Source organism: Rhinoderma darwinii, chromosome 5 (assembly GCF_050947455.1).
Source record: "Rhinoderma darwinii isolate aRhiDar2 chromosome 5, aRhiDar2.hap1, whole genome shotgun sequence".
Lineage (NCBI taxonomy): Eukaryota > Metazoa > Chordata > Amphibia > Anura > Rhinodermatidae > Rhinoderma > Rhinoderma darwinii.
In genome coordinates, this window is record NC_134691.1 from 245,982,906 (window position 1) to 246,001,845 (window position 18,940).

General features: G+C 41.0%; 1 protein-coding gene across 2 annotated transcripts in view; it reads right to left on the reverse strand.

Moving 5' to 3' along the window:
• Positions 1–1,410: 1,410 nt before the first annotated feature.
• Positions 1,411–18,940, reverse strand: part of EEPD1 (endonuclease/exonuclease/phosphatase family domain containing 1) — a 282,048-nt gene continuing 264,518 nt past the window's right edge. Inside the window, exons 6-7 of one of the 2 annotated variants that reach the window (XM_075827027.1) lie at positions 5,966–6,160; positions 1,411–2,450 (exon numbers count right to left, since the gene is read on the reverse strand). In XM_075827027.1, coding sequence (XP_075683142.1) covers positions 2,251–2,450; positions 5,966–6,160 — 395 coding nt within the window. In that variant the 3' untranslated portion in view covers positions 1,411–2,250. The remainder of the gene's footprint in view (positions 2,451–5,965; positions 6,161–18,940) is intronic. The other variant, XM_075827028.1, reaches the window with a different exon arrangement.

Here is an 18,940-nt window from a genome sequence, read left to right on the forward strand (position 1 = left end):
TAAGTCATGCATTTAACTCCCTGAGCTCCCGCTGTCTTTCCTGTGATGCGCATGGCACCGGCAGTATTCCTGAGAATACAGCATTGGAGGTCCTTCCCTTCAGCTCGTAGCCTAGTTCTTTAAAATTATTTTTAAGGCTCCTCCACCTTCCATGTATTCTGTCGTTGATACCCACATGGACCATGACAGCTGGATCATCACCAGCCCCTCCCAGTAATTTATATACCCACTCAATCACATGATGAACCCTGGCTCCAGGGAGACCGCCTCAATTGAATGGCTTTCTGTCTTGGCGACAAATTATTCTATCAGTCTTCCTGATTATAGAATCCCCTACAACTACTACTTGTCTTGCCTTACCTGCATTACCATCCCGCCGACTACTAGCTGGCCTGTTAGAAATGGCAGCCCTAATGAATACTGATCTCCCTGAGACCGACACCCTCGCGTAATCACCCAACTTGGCAATTTCGCTTGGAATAACAGAAACCGGATTGGCCTTCCTTTTCTTGAACCCCTTTCTACTGCCCCTAACTGCAGTAACCCAGCTACTTGCCTGGTCCTGCTGATCCATGTCTTCACCCTCCAGGTCTACCGCACTAACTGCTTGTCTATCGCCCTCCGTATTGCATTTTGCACCTCTAGATCTGTAATGCGAGCTTCCAGGTGAACAACCGGCTCACATCTGCCACAGAAGTATTCAACCTGGAACTCCTGCTCTAGTCTTTATACATATGGCAAACTGTGCACTGAAAACCTCAAATTTTGCTATCCATCACCCAGTTATAAAAAAAAACTGTGAACAATTCTAAAAGTAAAGAGTACTTACAGGGACTTTAACTCCATTTCTACTCCGGTTTAATAACCCCTCTTGTTTACAAGCCACTTAATCCAGCAAGCCCAAATTAGAAAAATCAGTTATTTATCACTCATAATAAAATAAGACAGCGTATACACCAAGTAAATTGCTGTCTCTTTGAAAAAAGTATTTTTATTCCCCATTTATTAAATGTCTTTTTATCCCCATCCCCCTTAGCTCACACACAATTCCTAAAGGTAATATGGGAAATAGGAGACTCTTAAGTGAGAGATCAACTTCCTCCATGTGTTACATCACCAGTGAACTACTGACAGTAGTCTAAATTACAGTTGTAGTGCCCAAAGAATGTAGACGGGCATGACAGGCAAATAGCTGGCAGTGCTTTACGCCAACATTCTAATACAGGAATTGAAATGCTCTTAATAAGTGATAACGCCTTAGGAGTCTATAATAGTTGTCGCTTCTGAACTTCCTGTAATTTTAGTCCTAAAAACAATAGCTCATATCTATCTAGTGCTATTTAAATAGGTATATCATTAGAAAACAGATTATTTTATGTGCGGAGATAAAGTATACAAAGAACAATAACCTTTCTTAAATAAACATATTCCGAGTGTATTTTATTTGAAGCGCTGTTTCATCACATTATTTAGCCATCTGGCGCCAGTAGCTTTAAAGGCGTTAAGTGCATAGTTAAAGTTGAAAACTGTCTTAACACATATAAAAAGCATGCAATAGTCAGGTAATCTTATTAATTTAACTGAGAACAATCACTAACAGTGTTAAAGGTCTTCCTATACAGTCTAAGGCCCCATGCACACGAACATGCTTTTGCAGCTGCAATTCCCCCGAAAATCCATGGGAGAATTGCGGCCCCATTCATTTCTATGGGCCCATGCACACGACCGTGGTTACCACGGTCCGTGCATGGCCCAGGAGCCTGGACCGCAGAAAGAACGGATATGTCTTATTACGGCCGTGTTCTGCAGTCCAGGCTCATAGAAAATAATGGACGCGGCCATGTGTACGGCCCGCGATTGGCGGGCAGCTCGCAGGTGACACTCCACGGCCGGCTGACCCGAAAATCATGGACGTGCACATGGCTATTTGTCATGTTCATGAGGCCTTAAGTTGTGTTATTGCATCACTTTTCAAGAATCCGTTCAAAAATACTTTTCTCTGAAATTCTGTGGTACATTTTCTTTCTATCCCATTCTTTGCCTGTGCATGGCACACAGGTAGGCAGAAGCAGGGAGTTAGAGAAAGCAGCATTCTACAACATCCCGTCGTTAACATCTGTGATGATGAAACGTGGATCCAAACGTTATGACTTGAGCTATGCGAGAGTAGCAGTTCTGGTTCACAGTACAGTCAGTATATGGTAAATGTTGCTTGCTTCTCCAGAGGAGATGAAAGCGATACGTTAATTTTTATCTTTCATGCTTAGAATTAGCTTCACTACGTTCCACAGTGACACCATTGGCTTTAGATGATAGCTCCTTCTTACTGCAGTCTTTCTCCATGTAAAACTCTGCCAGTACAGGGCAGTGCTCTGATGCCACTCCTCCCCATGACCAGTTGTCTGGAATCCATGGATTTGTTAGTCCTTCTCTCACCACTAGAGAATAACCTGCATGTAATAAAAGAGAATTAGTGTCTAATTCTGGCAGTAGGCAGCATTTAACTGTTTGTTAGTTGGCATATATGTCTATACGGTATTTTATTGACACAATAGAACACACAGGATTGCCCATAGGGGTTCACCACACAATTACTATTTGCAGTGTATGAATTAAAGGGGGACCTAAAAATATATAATCGGGTAGTACCTCCGTACTATTTCAAAAATTTCAGTGAGGAAGACTACGTACGTGACGATACGCATGGGGCAACAGTCGGGGACACACCATATGAATGCTATAATTTGGATATGTTAGACCCTATCTTTATTGATCCATCTACAGTATCTGATTTTGCACATTGAGGTAATACAATTGTATAAAAGACCACCTCTTTGACAATTTCACCCTTTAACAAAACCAGTTTTTCTGTTACCGATTTTCAGTTCCCATATATGTGGGCCTTTTCTTTGAGAGGAACAATATTGGGTGGTAGTCTCAAAGAGGTTTCACGGTATTTGATTTTGTGGTCTTACTACTTCCCTGGGTTAGTGATCACTAAGTCAGTCATTCCCACCAGATTCTTTCAGTGGTAATCTGTAATTTATCATGTAGCACCTTGCTCGAATAAATGGTAAATGTTTTTTATTACAATAAGGAACAGTATTTTTGTGTCTTTGATTTTCAAAACAGAAGAAAAAAAAACAAAACAATGGACAATTCTTCAAACGCTGTGTTGTGCCGTACCTCTGTTAACCCTCCTGAAAAAGCATTAATGAATGTAAAATTGTGTGTTACCACTCCACTTGTCAATGGGGGTGTATCTACAGTAGTGTTGGAAAAAAAAAATAGCAGTGAGTTTAAAAAAAGCAAATAAAAAGTGCAAAATCATTATAATAACTTTTATTTGCCTAAGTGAAAATGCACTGGAAATACTACACCTTTAATTCCAAATCAAAACATTAACAAAATGTATCCAGTTTGTGTTAATCCTTTTACAGAAAGTAAAGAAAAAGAAATATTAGGCAATTCCAAAAAAAAATTACAGTGCCAGGATTTTTCTTTAAAAACTCAAAAATTGAATGTATAAACTGAAAAAATGTTGAAGATTTCACTTTACTGAACTAATATTTAGTGTCATAACCATTGTTTCGGGGAACTGCTTGACATCTGTGTTGCATGGAGTCAACCAGCTTCTGGAAGGTATTCCAGTCCAGAAAGATCGGACTACATTCCAGTTCTTCTGCACTTTCGGGTTTTGCCTCATAAACCAAATTTTTGATGCTACCTCACGGGTTCTCTATGGGATTGAGGTCAGTGGATTGGGCTGGCCACTCAATTACCTCAATCCTGTTTTCTTGTAACTAAGATGTTGTTCGCTTACTGGTGTGTTTAGGGTCATTGTCGTATTGAAACACCCATGCCAAGGGCATTATTTCTCCGGCATAGGGCAACATGATCTCAAGTATTTTGGTATATTTAAACTGATCCATGATCCCTTGTATGCGATAAATAGGCCCAACACCATGGTATGAGAAACATCCCCATATCTTGATTTTTGCCCCACCATGCTTTACTGTCTTCACCGTGTACTGTGGTTTGAATTCAATGCTTGGGGGTAGTCTGACATACTGTCTGCGGCCGCTACAAAAAGATACATTTCATTATTCCACAAAATATTGCGTCGTTTCTCTTTGGGCCAGTCAATGTGTTCTTTGGCAAGTTTTAACCTATTCAGGACATGTGGGTTTTTTTCAACAACGGGACTTTTCCGGGAGTTCTTGCTGGTAACTTGGCTTCATTTAATCGTCTTCGGATTATAGCAGTACTCACTGGTAACTACAAATCTTCTTTGATCTTTCTGGAGGTGATCATTGGCTGAACCTTTGCCATGTTGGTTATTCTTCGATCCATTCGAACAGCAGTAGTTCCTCGCTTCCTTCAGGTTTTGGTTGCCACTTCAAGGCATTTCAGCTGAGCAGCCTATAATTTGCTGCACTTCTCTATGTTTTTCCCCCTCCAGTCAACTTTTTTTTAATCAAAGTACGTTTTGCATCAGAACAATGTCTGGAACGACCCATTTTCCCCAGTACTTCAGAAGGAAATGCACTTTAACCAACATGTGCAACTTTTGCTACCCTCCTACCTTTAAATAAGGGCCAAAATGTATACCTGTTATTCCACCGAATAAAGGACTTCATCAATTTAACTCCTCACTGCTATTATTTTGAACAAGTCCCTCACAATTAATGGTTCAATTACTCAGAATGAGCTGCATGCGTGTCCTAATTGTTGGCTCTGTTTTGTTTCTTCTACTACTCTTACAAGTCAATTATTTGCTATGTAGAAATATCACTTCTACCAGAAACATTGATTTATCAGGTTAATGATGGTGGACTGCTATTTTTTTTTGCACACAACTGTACATACTTTGACACTGTTCAAACAGTGCTAACACGGATTGTTCTGTGTACTAGGGATATGAAATTATAGGTTCCAAAAGACCCTGGATTGTCCAGAATATTGGGCTTGGAGAGGCGAGCAATCAGTTAATAATCCCTGACTAGAGCTATTCTAGAGACCTAGACAACCACTTCATACACCCTTTCTCTATTATTATAGTCAGAGACATACATGCAGTGATTTCTTTTTTCTTAAAGGCAAGCGGTCAGGAGGATTTCTCCCCACCAATAGCCCTGACGTCATCTTCTCACAGCCTGGAAGCTTTTGGCACATGCAAGTAATGTTGGGTTTACTCCGGCTTCATCATTGCGCCGGAAGATATCAGGCTTTTAGTAGGGAACGTTAGGGATGTCAATCAAGTCAGAATTGGCTTTTATTAAGGAATGGCCACCATGACTGTTCACTTGAGTGGCTTCACCTCAATAATTCCAAGACCCTTATTTGCATACTGTGCTTGCGGCATTCAGTGCATCTTTTCAAGAATGCAGGTACGGGTTAAACATATAGGGACATGAGTAGAAAACTATTTATACACATTATAAGGCAGTGGTGGCATTTTGGGGGCCTAAATCCTCTTGACAGGCTCCCTTTAACCATCTTAATAATGCTTTCCCTTTAGAAATCTCTACAAGATGCAGATATATGGTGCAGCCGTCTTCCATACAGATCAAATTACAAAAATGAAACTAAACCGAACCATGGGACTGACTAATTGTGACTATAAAAATTAATAGACAAAATATGAATTAATAGGAGAGCTGCATGGGTGGGAGGAGGGAACAGTTTAAAGTTGAATTGTGTATTTAACTTGAGTGTTAACAATGTATGCTGAAACAACCTTTCTTGATCACATACGTTTTTGTTATACATACAGTAAAAACGTAATAAAGCGCACCACGTTGGTTAATGGCACTGCTGGGATGAGTTGGGTTATTGTAACCAACTAGGAGACTGGCAAAGTCTGGAAGTTTACTGATAGAAAGGAACTTCCCAATCAAATGTGAACAAAACTACATCCTGTGGCTGAGAGTTGACTTTTAATGTATATTCTTCTGGAACTGACCTGTGAACACTTTCTTCAGGCTTTTGCTTATCCAGATATTGTCTAAGGACTTGTTGCCTTGAGGACTTTTTGTGCTGATATTTGTATATATGTTAGCTGGGAGCAAGTTCTGGAACTTCTCCTTTCTCAGAGAATCAAAGTTATTGCTATCCGGCGGTTGGCTGAATCCTCCTAAAATGATCACGTCCATTTCCCCTGAAACAAATTTTAAAAAAAATGAACGGAAAATTTGAAGCTGCACTTTACATGATGTCAATTTTATAAGACAGACTTAAATTCATAGCCATAAAAAATTATGCACAAATTACTAAGTTAAAGGGTAATTACAATTTTAAAAAACTTCTGACCTGTCATAGTGATAGGTCAGAAGTTTTGATCAGTGTGGGTCCTAGCACTGAGACCCCCACCGATCACTAAAATGTAGCGGCAGAAGCACTCGGATTAGCACTAAGCAGATTAGTTTCTGACCGGCTTTTCTCGGAAAGCTGAGCAATTGGTGTACAAACTCTATTCTATTAAGCCCGTACGCCAATTGCTCGGCTTTCCGAGAAAAGCAGATCAGAAACTAAAGCGGCTTAGTGCTTACCAGAGCACTTTTGCCGCGTTGTTTAATCGATCGGTGGGGTCCCAGTGCTCAGACCCCCACCAGCTAAAACTAACGTGTCACTATGACATGTCAGAAGTGTTTTTTTAAGCTTTGTTACCCTTTAACTGCTTATTGATGTGTATTTTTACCTGTCTTAATACTATCAGACATTTTTGTGTTTTTACTCCCCTCTAGTAGGTGCTTTAGATCCTGTCTACAATACAATGGTCCTAGGAAGGAGCCATAAGTGGAGTGAACTGTAGGGCGAAGGTTAGGGAAAAGAGCCCTGCCCACATGGCTGGCGGCGCCAAAGTGTTTGAAGAGGATAGTGTAATGGACAATAGAGAGGACTTTTCGGCTGGAACGAAGAATAGGAACCACCAGGTGGAGGTGTTTAATAAGTGGAATTCAGGTGCAGGAGTTTAGTACCTGTGAACATGCGAGTGGAAGCTGTTGTGAATATATACTGATTGGTATGTAAGGCAGGATCACTACACTACACACACCCAGAGGCCGAGGTTCCGGACCGTGGTGGTGAGTGTACTACAGACTTTGCATCAGGGTTGCTCATTAGTGGTAGGACACAGGATGTGCGGCAGGTCTCTGGATTGGTTGGGCCTGGGAAGTCACAAAGGTTGGTCTGGAGCGAGCGTTCAGCGGGTTTGGAGCCACGATCACTTGGGTTCCCATACCAAGGTTCAAAATTTTTCCATATTAACAATGTTTTGTATGTTTAATTTGTGTTGGGGACTCGGGTTTAACATATGTGCACCTTATTGTTACTATATCTATAGCTGACAAAAGAATTACAAAGCAAATACATTGCACCAGATTTTGTTATATAAGGGTACTGCGCCTCAAAGCTCTACCTCTAGAACATCTGTTCCCAGTCACATGCCCTTAATATATGCCATATAATTGTATATAGTTACTGAAATCGCATAGTGGAAATATTGCAGTTGCGTTCTACTTATAGTTTTCTCTACGTTATTATTTGATGTTTTTGGCAGACAAACATTTATGTAAACGTCCCCAATGATTTCAGTGTGATTTTTCTGCCATCGGTTGGCCTCTGTTCCATTAGGTTTCCATTGCTTTAAATTCTGTTATGCTATTCTACAAACAAAATCTGATAGATTTATATAAAATGGTTATCTCAGAATCATTTTCTCTGTTCTCTTTGAGGCTAATACAAATTGGGGGCTTATTTTTGAGCCAGAGTCTGAACCCACCAGAGGACTACTCTGGTGGGCCAGTCCAACCCTCATAAGAGCCATAATAAAACAGAGACCCTTTGATGGTTACAAATCATGAAAACTGTAAAGCTGCATACATTGCCTTAAATATACAAACCGTGGAAACACACAGAACCAGTTGGATATTACAACAAGAGAAAAGGGTCACTTGAGTGCTGGTCCTTTAGAGGTTAATAAACTGCAGGCTCTAGTTTCTGGCCGCGTGTAAGTGCATTAGGCTGAGCTATGTGATTGGCATTGCCAGCTATGTGCTGTGCACAGCATGTTTATCCCCTCACATGGATTGGTCAGGTCAAGAAACCCAGGAGAAAGTGAAGAAGTGACCTTTCTGTTCTACTAACTACATTATATATTAACCCCTTCCCGACATTTGACGTACATGTACGTCATGGAAAGTACTGACTTCCCGCATCTTGCCGTACATGTACGTCAAACGTTTGGCACCGGCTCAGAAGCTGAGCCGGTCCCATCATCACCGGATCTCAGCTGTATCTTACAGCTGACATCCGACTGTAACGGCGGGGACCGAAATTAGCTTCGATCCCCGCCATTAACCCCTTAAGTGCAGCGCTCAAACGCGATCGCTGCACTTAAGGTGTTTGCAGCTCATCGGAACCCCAGTAATGAAATTGCCGGGGTTCCGGTGGCTGCAATGGCAACCGGAGGCCTAATACTGGCCTCCCGGTCTGCCTAGCACCGAAGCCGGTCAAGATCCGCCCGGCGGCGGAGCCTGATCGGCTTCCGTAGCTGCCGGCAAGATGGCGCCGGGTCAGGAGCTGATCCGGCGTCATCAGCGGTGGAAGTCAGCTGTACTGTACAGCTGACATCCACCTGTAACGGCAGGAACCGGAGCTAGCTCCGATCCCTGCCATTAACCCCTTCGATTCAGCAATCGAAAGCGATTGCTGCATCGTAGCGGTTACAAGCAGATCGCCAGCCCTGACAGGCAATCGGGACTGGCGACTGCTGTTATGGCAACAGGAGACACAATGGTCTCCTGCTCTGCCATTACGGAAGCCGATTTAGGCCCCGCCGGGAGGCGAAGCCTAAACGGCTTGCTGTCAGTGAATGACTGACAGATCTAATACATTGCACTACATAGGTAGTGCAATGTATTAGAAAAAAAAAAATCTGACCGTTGGACCTTCAAGTCCCCTAGTGGGACTTGAGAAAAAGTGTAAAAAAAGTATAAAAAAGTGTAAAAAAAAGTGCAAAAAATAAAAGTTTGAAAACAATAAAAGTTTCAAGTAATCAAATAACACACAATCCCCCTTTTACTCTTATCAAGTCCTTTATTATTGAAAAATAATAATAAACCATATGTATTTGGTATCGCCACGACCGTAACGACCGGAGGTATCAAAATATTATATTATTTATTGCACGCGGTGAACAGCGTAAAAAAAACCCGTAAAAAACGTTACCAGAGTTTCTGTTTTTTAGTCACTTTGCCCTACAAATATTACAATAAAAAGTGATCAAAAAGTCGCACGTATCCAAAAATGGTACCTATAAAAACTATAGCTCGTCCCGCAAAAAACAAGCCCTCATACAACTCCGTCGACAAAAAAATTAAAACGTTATGGTTCTCACAACTTGGCGACAGAAAAAATACATTCTTTTTACAAAAGTAATTTTATTGTGCAAAAAGTTGTAAAACATAAAAAAGTTCTATAAATGAGGTATCGCCGGAATCGTACTGACCCGCAGAATAAAGGTAACATGTAGTTTATAATGCGTGGTGAACTCTGTATAAAAAAAAACCAAAAAAAGCTGTGCCAGAATTGCGTTTTTTGGTTTACCTGGCATCCCAAAAAATAGGATAAAAGGTGATCAAAAAGTCACATGTACCCCAAAATGGTACCAATAATAACTACAGCTCGTCCCGCAACAAACCAGCCCTCATACCGCTACGTCTATGAAAAATAAAATTAGTTATGGCTCCAATAAGTCAGGAAATAAAAAAATATGCAGTTGTGCCCGAGGAGAACATTTCTTCTGTTTCAAGAGGCGATTTATCAAGGACCTAAAATTAGGGAACCAGGAAGGGAGGGCCCAATCATATCCGATGGAAGCGACGGTGCCCGTATTATACCAGGATAATACTTTCCCAGCAAAATTCCCCAAACTACAAAGGCGCGGAGTGTGGACCAAAAGGGGGATAAGAAATGACACCATTTATCAGTGCGACACCGGCCTGTGCAGAAAGGATTGCTTCACAGCGTAACACACATCTATGGATTATTTTTATTTTTTTATACCACCTGACTATGCCCCTTATATACTCCGCCCCGCTTACATGTACCCCCACATTATAAAACACCAGCAATACTCAAACAAATATAGTACCAAGCAAAATCCGCTCTCCAAAAGCCAAATGGTGCTCCCTCGGCCCTGAACCCTACAGCGTGCCCAAACAGCAGTTTCCTTCAACATATATGGCACCGTCATACCCGTGAGAACCCTTTTAACAGTTTTTGTGGTGTGTGTCTCCAGCGTCATAAGCTGGGCATGACATATTTGCCACTGAATGGCATATCTAGGGAAAAATATAAATTTTTAATTTGCACCATCCGCAGCGCATTCATTTATGGAAAAGACCTGTGGGGTGAAAATGCTCACTACACCCCTTAATAAATGCCTTGAGGGGTGCAGTTCCATAATGGGGTCACTTATCAGGGGTTTCTTTTTATTATTTCACATCTGAGCCTCTGCAGTTGTGAACCAATACTTTGTAAATCGCCAAATTAGGCCTCCACTCCGCATGGTACTCTTCACTTCTGAGCCCTGTCATATGTCCAGACAAAAGATTAGGGCCACATGTAGGGTGTTTCTAAAACCGGGAAACACCGCATAATAATTAGAGAGCTGTCTTGTTATGGTGGCACAAGCCGGGCACCACATATTGGCATATCTATGGAAAAAAATCCCATTTTCACTCTGCAACATTGAGCGCACACTAATTTCTACAAAACACCTGCAGGGTTAAAATGCTTACTACACCCCTTGGTAAATGCATTGAGGGGTGTAGTTTACAAAATGGGGTCACTTCTGGGGGGTTTCCACTGTTTTGGGCCCACAGGTGCCCAGAAACCAATCCAGCAACATCTGCACTCCAAATGGCGGTCCTTCCCTTCTGAGCCCTGCCGTTTGCCCAAACAGCAGTTTATGACCACATATGGGGTATTACCGTACTCGGGAGAAATAGCTTTACAAATGTTGGGTTCTTTTTTTCCTTTATTTGTTGAGAAAATGAAAAAATTTGCGCTAAAGCTACGTCTTATTGAAGAAAAAGGACTGTTTTTATTTTCACTGCCTAATTCTAATAAATTCTATGAAACATCTGTGGGGTCAAAATGCTCACTACACCCCTAGATGCATTCTTCAAGAGGTGTAGTTTCCTAAATGGAGTCCCTTTTTGGGCGTTTTCATTGTTTTGTCCCCTCAGGGGCTTTGCAAATGTGACCTGGCCTCCGCAAATCATTCCTGCTAAATGTGATCTCAAAAAGTCAAATAGTGCTCTTTCCCTTCTAAGCCCTGCCGTGTGTCCAAACAGCCGTTTATTACCACATGTGGGGTATTGTTTTACTCGGGAGAAATTGCTTTACAAATTTTGTGGTGCTTTTTCTCCTTTAGTCCTTCTGGAAATGAGAAAAAATTAGCTAAACCTACATTTTCTTTGAAAAAATGTAGATTATTATTTTCAGGGCCTACTTCCAATAATTTCTGCAAAAAAACTGTGGTGTCAAATCGCTCACTATACCCCTAGATAATTTCCTCAATGGGTGTTGTTTCCAAAATGGGGTCACTTGTGGGGGGTTTCCACTGTTTTGTCCCCTCAGGGGCTTTGTAAATGTAACATGGCCTCCGCAAACCATTCCTGCTAAATTTGAGTTCCAAAAGCCAAATGGCGCTCTTTCCCTTCTCAGCCTCGCCGTGTGTCCAAACAGCCGTTTATTACCACATGTGGGGTACTGTTTTACTCGGGAGAAATTTCTTTACAAATTTTATGGTGATTTTTCTCCTTTAGTCCTTGTGGAAATGAAAAAAAATTAGCTAAACCTACATTTTATTTGAAAAAATGTAGATTTTCATTTTCACAGCCTAATTGCAAAAATTTCTGCAAAAAACCTGTGGGGTCAAAATGCTCACTATACCCCTAGATAATTTCCTCAAGGGGTATAGTTTCCAAAATGGGGTCACTTGTTTGGGGTTTTCACTGTTTTGTCCCCTCAGGGGCTTTGTAAATGTGACATGGCCTCCGCAAACCATTCCTGCTAAATGTGAACTCCAAAAGCCAAATGGCGCTCTTTCCCTTCTCAGCCACGCCGTGTCTCCAAACAACCGTTTATTACCACATGTGAGGTATTGTTTTACTCGGGAGAAATTGCTTTACAAATTTTGCGGTGCTTTTTCTCCTTTAGTCCTTGTGGAAATGAGAAAAAAAATCGCTAAACCTACATTTTCTTTGAAGAAATGTTGATTTTAATTTTCACGGCCTACTTCCAATAATTTCTGTAAAAAACCTGTGCGGTGAAAATGCTCACTACACCCCTAGATAATTTCCTTGAGGTGTCTAGTTTCCCAGATGGGGTCACTTTTGGGGGATTTTGACTGTTTTGGCACCGCAAGAGCCCTTCAAACCTGACATGGTGCCTAAAATATATTCTAACAAAAATAAGGCCCCAAAATCCACTAGGTGCTCCTTTGCTTCTGAGGCCGGTGTTTCAGTCCAGTAGCACGCTACGGCCACATGTGGGATATTTCCTAAAACTGCAAAAACTGGGCAACAAATATTGAGTTGCATTTCTCTGGTAAAACCTTCTGTGTTATAAAAAAAATTGTATTAAAAATGTATTTCTGCAGAAAAATATGAAATTTGTAAATTTCACCTCTACTTTGCTTTAATTCCTGTGAAATGTTTAAAGGGTTAAGACATTTTCTAAATGCTGTTTTGAATACTTTGAGGGGTGAAGTTTTTAAAATGGGGTGACTTTTTTGGGGTTTCTAATATATAAGGCCCTCAAAACCACTTCACAACTGAACTGGCCCCTGTAAAAATAGCCTTTTGAAATTTTCTTGAAAATGTGAGAAATTGCTGCTAAAGTTCTAAGCCTTGTGAGGTCATAGAAAAATAAAAGGATGTTCAAAAAACGATGCCAATCTAAAGTAGACATATGGGGGATGTTAATTAGCAACAATTTTGTGTATTATAACTGCCTGTCTTACAAGCAGATACATTTAAATTGAGAAAAATGCTAATTTTTGCAATTTTTCGCTAAATTTTGGTGTTTTTCACAATTAAATACTGAACATATCGAGCAAATTTTGCCAGTAACATAAAGTCCAATGTGTCACGAGAAAACAATCTCAGAATCGCTTGGATAGGTGAAAGCATTCCGGAGTTATTACCACATAAAGTGACACATGTCAGATTTGAAAAATGAGGCTCTGTCAGGAAGGTCAAAAGTGGCTAAAGAGGGAAGGGGTTAACCATGAATCTATTCATTCATGGATGGCTTCCAATATGACTGACTTCTCCCTTTTCACATTGGTTTATTTTTTTTTACACAAAACAATGTTAAAAATTGTGTGGTAAATATGGTTAGCTACAGTGGAATTTGGAATTAGGGCAGCATCCTCCACGTCAGTGGCCAAAATTGGAAAATGTACTCCTGGATATCAGCAGCTGGGCTCATGTCCAGCTGACAGACACATCAGTGTGGCAGGGATGTGATACATCCAGTGATAGAAGGCTTCACATCTTCACAAAAGGGTTAATACTGACTGCATCCACATACACCCTCCTGCGTTTTTATCCTCCTTTATGATTGAATTGTGACAGATTTTCATACAGTGCATGCAGCGCTTTTGTCATGTCCAGGCAGTATATTAGGAATCCATCCTTATAGTAATTTACTGTATCATTTATAGAAACATTGTGCTTTCCTCTGAACTGAAGCTAAGGGTATGTTCACACGATGAGAGGCATTTACGGCTGAAATGACAGCCTGTTTTCAGAAGAAAACAGCTGCGTCGTTTCAGCCGTAAATGCTCCTCCTCGTAATATACGAGGCGTCTGTGACGCTCGTATATCTTGAGCTGCTCTTCATTGAGTTCAATGAAGAACAGCTCAAATTACGTTGCAAAGAAGTGCCCTGCACTTCTTTGCCGAGGCAGTCAATTTACATGTAAATTACAGGTCGTCTGCACAATACGTCGGCAAACCCATTCAAATGAATGGGCAGATGTTTGCCGACGTATTGTAGCCCTATTTTCAGACGTAAAACGAGGCATAATACGCCTAGTTTACGTCTGAAAATAGGTCGTGTGAACCCAGCCTTAGGGAGGATGCCGTGTTACAAACTGCTGAAACTTTTTTTCTTACACTACAAAAGCTCATTTATTTTATGCTTTCTTTAATACAGTGCACATTAGCCTTGTTTCAACACACCCTTACTGTGGCCTGTTGTCACCACCAGGGGGCCTATCTTTATACCGCTATATAGTGTCTACGGCTGCTATTTACCTGAATTGGAGTCGCATATAGATCAATCCCCTAGTGGCAAAAATGAGAAAAAGCATGTTACTTCTTGAAGCGTTTTTGGAGCCGATTTTCCATTGACACTATAAAAAACACCTCAAAAGAAGATTCAAGTGCAAAAAAAAAGCTTCATTTTCAGCTTAAAAAAACTCCTTGAAATCAGACGCTCTTTTCCCACGAAAACCGCTCCGTAATTTTTAGCCACTTTTATACGTATGAACATACCCTAAGAGGAGAAAGGTGTTCTGCACCATAAAAACGGAGCACCGCAACCTGATCAAATATATTAGAAAAAACTTTTTTTCATCTTCACTTTTTTGCTCTCACTACACACACACTATCTGTCATAAGTATGTGGACACCTGACCATCACACCTATATGAGCTTGTTGGACATCACATTTCAAAAGAATGGGTATTGATTTGAAGTTGGGGGCCCCCTTTTTTGGCTATAACCGCTCCCCCTCTTCTGGGAAGTCTTTCCACATGATTTTGTGCACAACCAAGATCGGTCTTGAGAGGGTGGGGGGTGGGAGTAGGAGGAAAATGTAAAAATATGTGAATATGTTTAATATTGTATTTTCTTTATTCCTTACTTGTGTGGAATTTTATATTGTATTGAACAAAGATAAAAAAAAAAAATTATCCTTCATTGGAAATGAAGGGTAATGTTAATACATTTTACAGTAGGCACTATGTATTCCAGTAGGTAGTGTCCTCCTGGCATCTGCCAAACCCAGATTCGTCCATCAGACTGGCAGATAGTGAAACGTGATAATCCACTCCAGAGAACACATTACTACTCTTCAAGAGTCCAGTGTCCGAATGCTTTACACCACTAATGCTGACGCTTGTCATTGGACATGGTGATCTTAGGCTTGGGTTCAGCAGCTCCACCATAGAAATCACTTTCATGATGCTCTCGTCCATATAGTTCTTTTGCGGATGTCCCTTCCAGAGGAAGTTTTGAACTCCGCAGTGAGTGGTGTAACACAGGTTAAAGGGGTTATCTGGGGATCAAAAATTGCATTGCAATAATATATTTATGTGAAACAAAGTGACTTACTAATGTGCTTTTAATTCAAAATTCTGTACTAAATGGTGCAGTTCAAACCTCGTGAATTGTTCCCGGAAGTCCTGGAGCTTTTCTAATAATGACGCCTAGACATAGCCCCACGTGATTGAGGGCTTGCTTCAAAGGCTATTCATGAACATGACCACAAGGGGCTGTCACAATGCCTATTGCTCGAGTACCGAGCAGAGAATCAGCTAGTGCTTTGCTCGGGACTCCAGGACTGCTCCCGACGACTATACTTGGTCAATACTTCTCGAGCAGAGCATCAGCTGATGCTCTTGCCTGGGGACTCCAGCACTTCTTACAGTTGAACAGGGCAGATCTCCCAGATCAGAAATTTCACAAACTGACTTGTTGTCAAAGGTGACATCCTGTGACAGTGCCAGGTTTACAATCACTGAGTTCTTCATTATGACCCATACTATTACAAATGTTTGGCTATTGAGATTACATAGCTGTGCACTCCATTTTTCTTACCTGTTTGCAATGAATGTATGCAAATAATTTTCTCCTTCAAACTTTGCTGTCGTCAAAGAATGCTCCATTTGCAGAAATTACAGCATTGCAGACCTTTGGCATTCTAGCTGTTAATTTGCTGAGGTAATCGGGAGAAATTTCACCCCATGCTACCAGAAAGCTCTCCCACAAGTTGGATTGGCTTGATGGGCACTTCTTGCGTACCATACGGTCAAGCTGCTCCCACAACAGCTCTATGGGGTTGAGATCTTGTGACTGCGCTGGCCACTCCATTACAGAAAGAATACCAGCTGCCTGCTTCTTCCCTAAATAGTTCTTGCATAATTTGGAGGTGTGCTTTGGGTCATTGTCCTGTTGTAGGATGAAATTGGCTCCAATCAAGCGCTGTCCACAGGGTATGGCATGGCGTTGCAAAATGGAGTGATAGCCTTCCTTATTCAAAATCCCTTTTACCTTGTACAAATCTCCCACTTTACCAGGACCAAAGCAACCCCAGACCATCACATTACCTCCACCATGCTTGACAGATGGCTTCAGGCACTCTTCCAGCATCTTTTCAGTTGTTCTGCATCTCACAAATGTTCTTCTGTGTGATCCAAACACCTCAAACTTCGATTCGTCTGTCCATAACACTTTTTTCCAATCTTCCTCTGTCCAATGTCTGTGTGTTTTGCCCATATTAATCTTTTCCTTTTATTAGCCAGTCTCAGATATGGCTTTTTCTTTGCCACTCTGCCCTGAAGGCCGGCATCCCGGAGGTGCCTCTTCACTGTAGACGTTGACACTGGCATTTTGCGGGTACTATTTAATGAAGCTGCCAGTTGAGGACCTGTGAGGCGTCTATTTCTCAAACTAGAGACTCTAATGTACTTGTCTTGTTTCTCAGTTGTGCAGCGGGGCCTGCCACTTCTCTTTCTACTCTGGTTAGAGCCTGTTTGTGCTGTCCTCTGAAGGGAGTAGTACACACCGTTGTAGGAAATCTAGTTTCTTGGCAATTTCTCGCATGGAATAGCCTTCATTTCTAAGAACAAGAATAGACTGTCGAGTTTCACATAAAAGCTCTCTTTTTCTAGCCATTTTGAGAGTTTAATTGAACCCACAAATGTAATGCTCCAGATTCTCAACTAGCTCAAAGGAAGGTCAGTTTTATAGCTCCTCTAAACAGCAAAACTGTTTACAGCGGTGCTAACATAATTGCACAAGGGTTTTTGCAAGTGTTTTCTAATCATCCATTAGCCTTCTAACACAGTTAGCAAACACAATGTACCATTAGAACACTGGAGTGATGGTTGCTGGAATTGGGCCTCTATACACCTATGTAGATATTGCATTAAAAAACAGACGTTTGCAGCTAGAATAGTCATTTAGCACATTAACAACGCATAGAGTGTATTTCTGATTAATTTAATGTTATCTTCATTGAAAAAAAACTGTGCTTTTCTTGCAAAAATAAGGAAATTTCGAAGTGACCCTAAACTTTTGAACGGTAGTGTACATATATATATATATATATATATATACACACACACACACACACACACACACACACACACACACACACACACACACACACACACACAATTCACTGTAAATATTGGTTTCCTTGTACATTTCCCTTGAATTAATTTAAATCTCAAATTGACTGTATTTCATATCACAAGGGATATATTATATTACCATCTAGCCATGGTTCATTAATTTATCATCTTGGCATGAACAGATTATGACAATAATATGTCTTTATTTCTAGTGCCTGTGCACCTTACATTGACACCATAGATGTAGTAGAGAAGATCAAAAGTTCTAATTTTTTGTCTGTCTGAATAATAAAGTCTGTTTATATTATTTGCATTTTTATGTATATATTTTTATTATATTTATTATCATTTGTTGATACAGCAAATGCACTTACTATTCCACTCTGTTTCAAATCATCTAGCACCTAATTAAATAGGTTGCAGGAGATCAGGGAATATAGCTCATACATAATCAGACAGTGTGGTCTAACTATCTACCTACTACCAGCCCTACGCGTTTCTTTACTAGATTATGTCTCTGACTCTGCAAGCCCCTGATGATTTACGGCAGAGTATTATAGCTTCTAGCATTCTAGTAGTGTGCAATGTATTAAACCAGAATCATTTGTAGCGTGGATATCAAAGCCAGCTGCCATCAGCGGCAAACAACTCCATCTTATAAAGGTGGAGTCCCCACCCCCTTCCGGAATCACCATCTGCTTAAACCTATCAGGGACGCCGCATGGAAGGTATGTACCGCCCCGTTGGAAAAGGGGGCCAGTCCAGCTCAGCGAATAGGAGACCGACCTTGACAATGATCCATTAAAGAAGGATGCAGCTGAGCTTAAAAGCATCCTATGCAAAGCCTTGACAGAGAAACTCATTAGTACCTATGAATATGAATTTATGCGCCCCAAATATCCACAGATCCCCACCTTCTATAGTGTACCAAAAATACATAAGGAGATGTACCCCTTAAAAGGACGGCCAATAGTATCAGGCATTGATAGTCTATCACAAAACATCAGCATTTACATAGACAATATCCTACGAGGCTTTGTAGATGGGTTTCCGTCTTACGTTAGGGACACTACGGATGTTTTGAACAGAATTGAGGGAATAGAGATTCCATCAGGAGCACTACTAGTGAGCCTTGATGTGGAGGCTCTGTACACCTCCATACCCCATGACCAAGGGTGTGAAGCTGTGCGGAGCTTCCTTGAAACAAGAGGTATTCCATTTGGGGTGCATAATGAGTTAACCCTAACTCGCCTGAAATTTATTCTTTTGTTTGGGGAGCAACGCTTCCACCAGCTAAAAGGAACTGCCATGGGAAGCCCATGTGCGCCTAGCTATGCCAATCTTTACCTAGGCTGGTGGGAGGATCAAGTTGTCTTCAGTTATGCGTCATATACCTCTCCCATAATTTTATGGGCGAGGTATGTAGATGATATTTTGATCATCTGGGATGACACTAGAGAGCGGTTTAATCAATTTGTTAGTGCTCTTAATATTAATGGA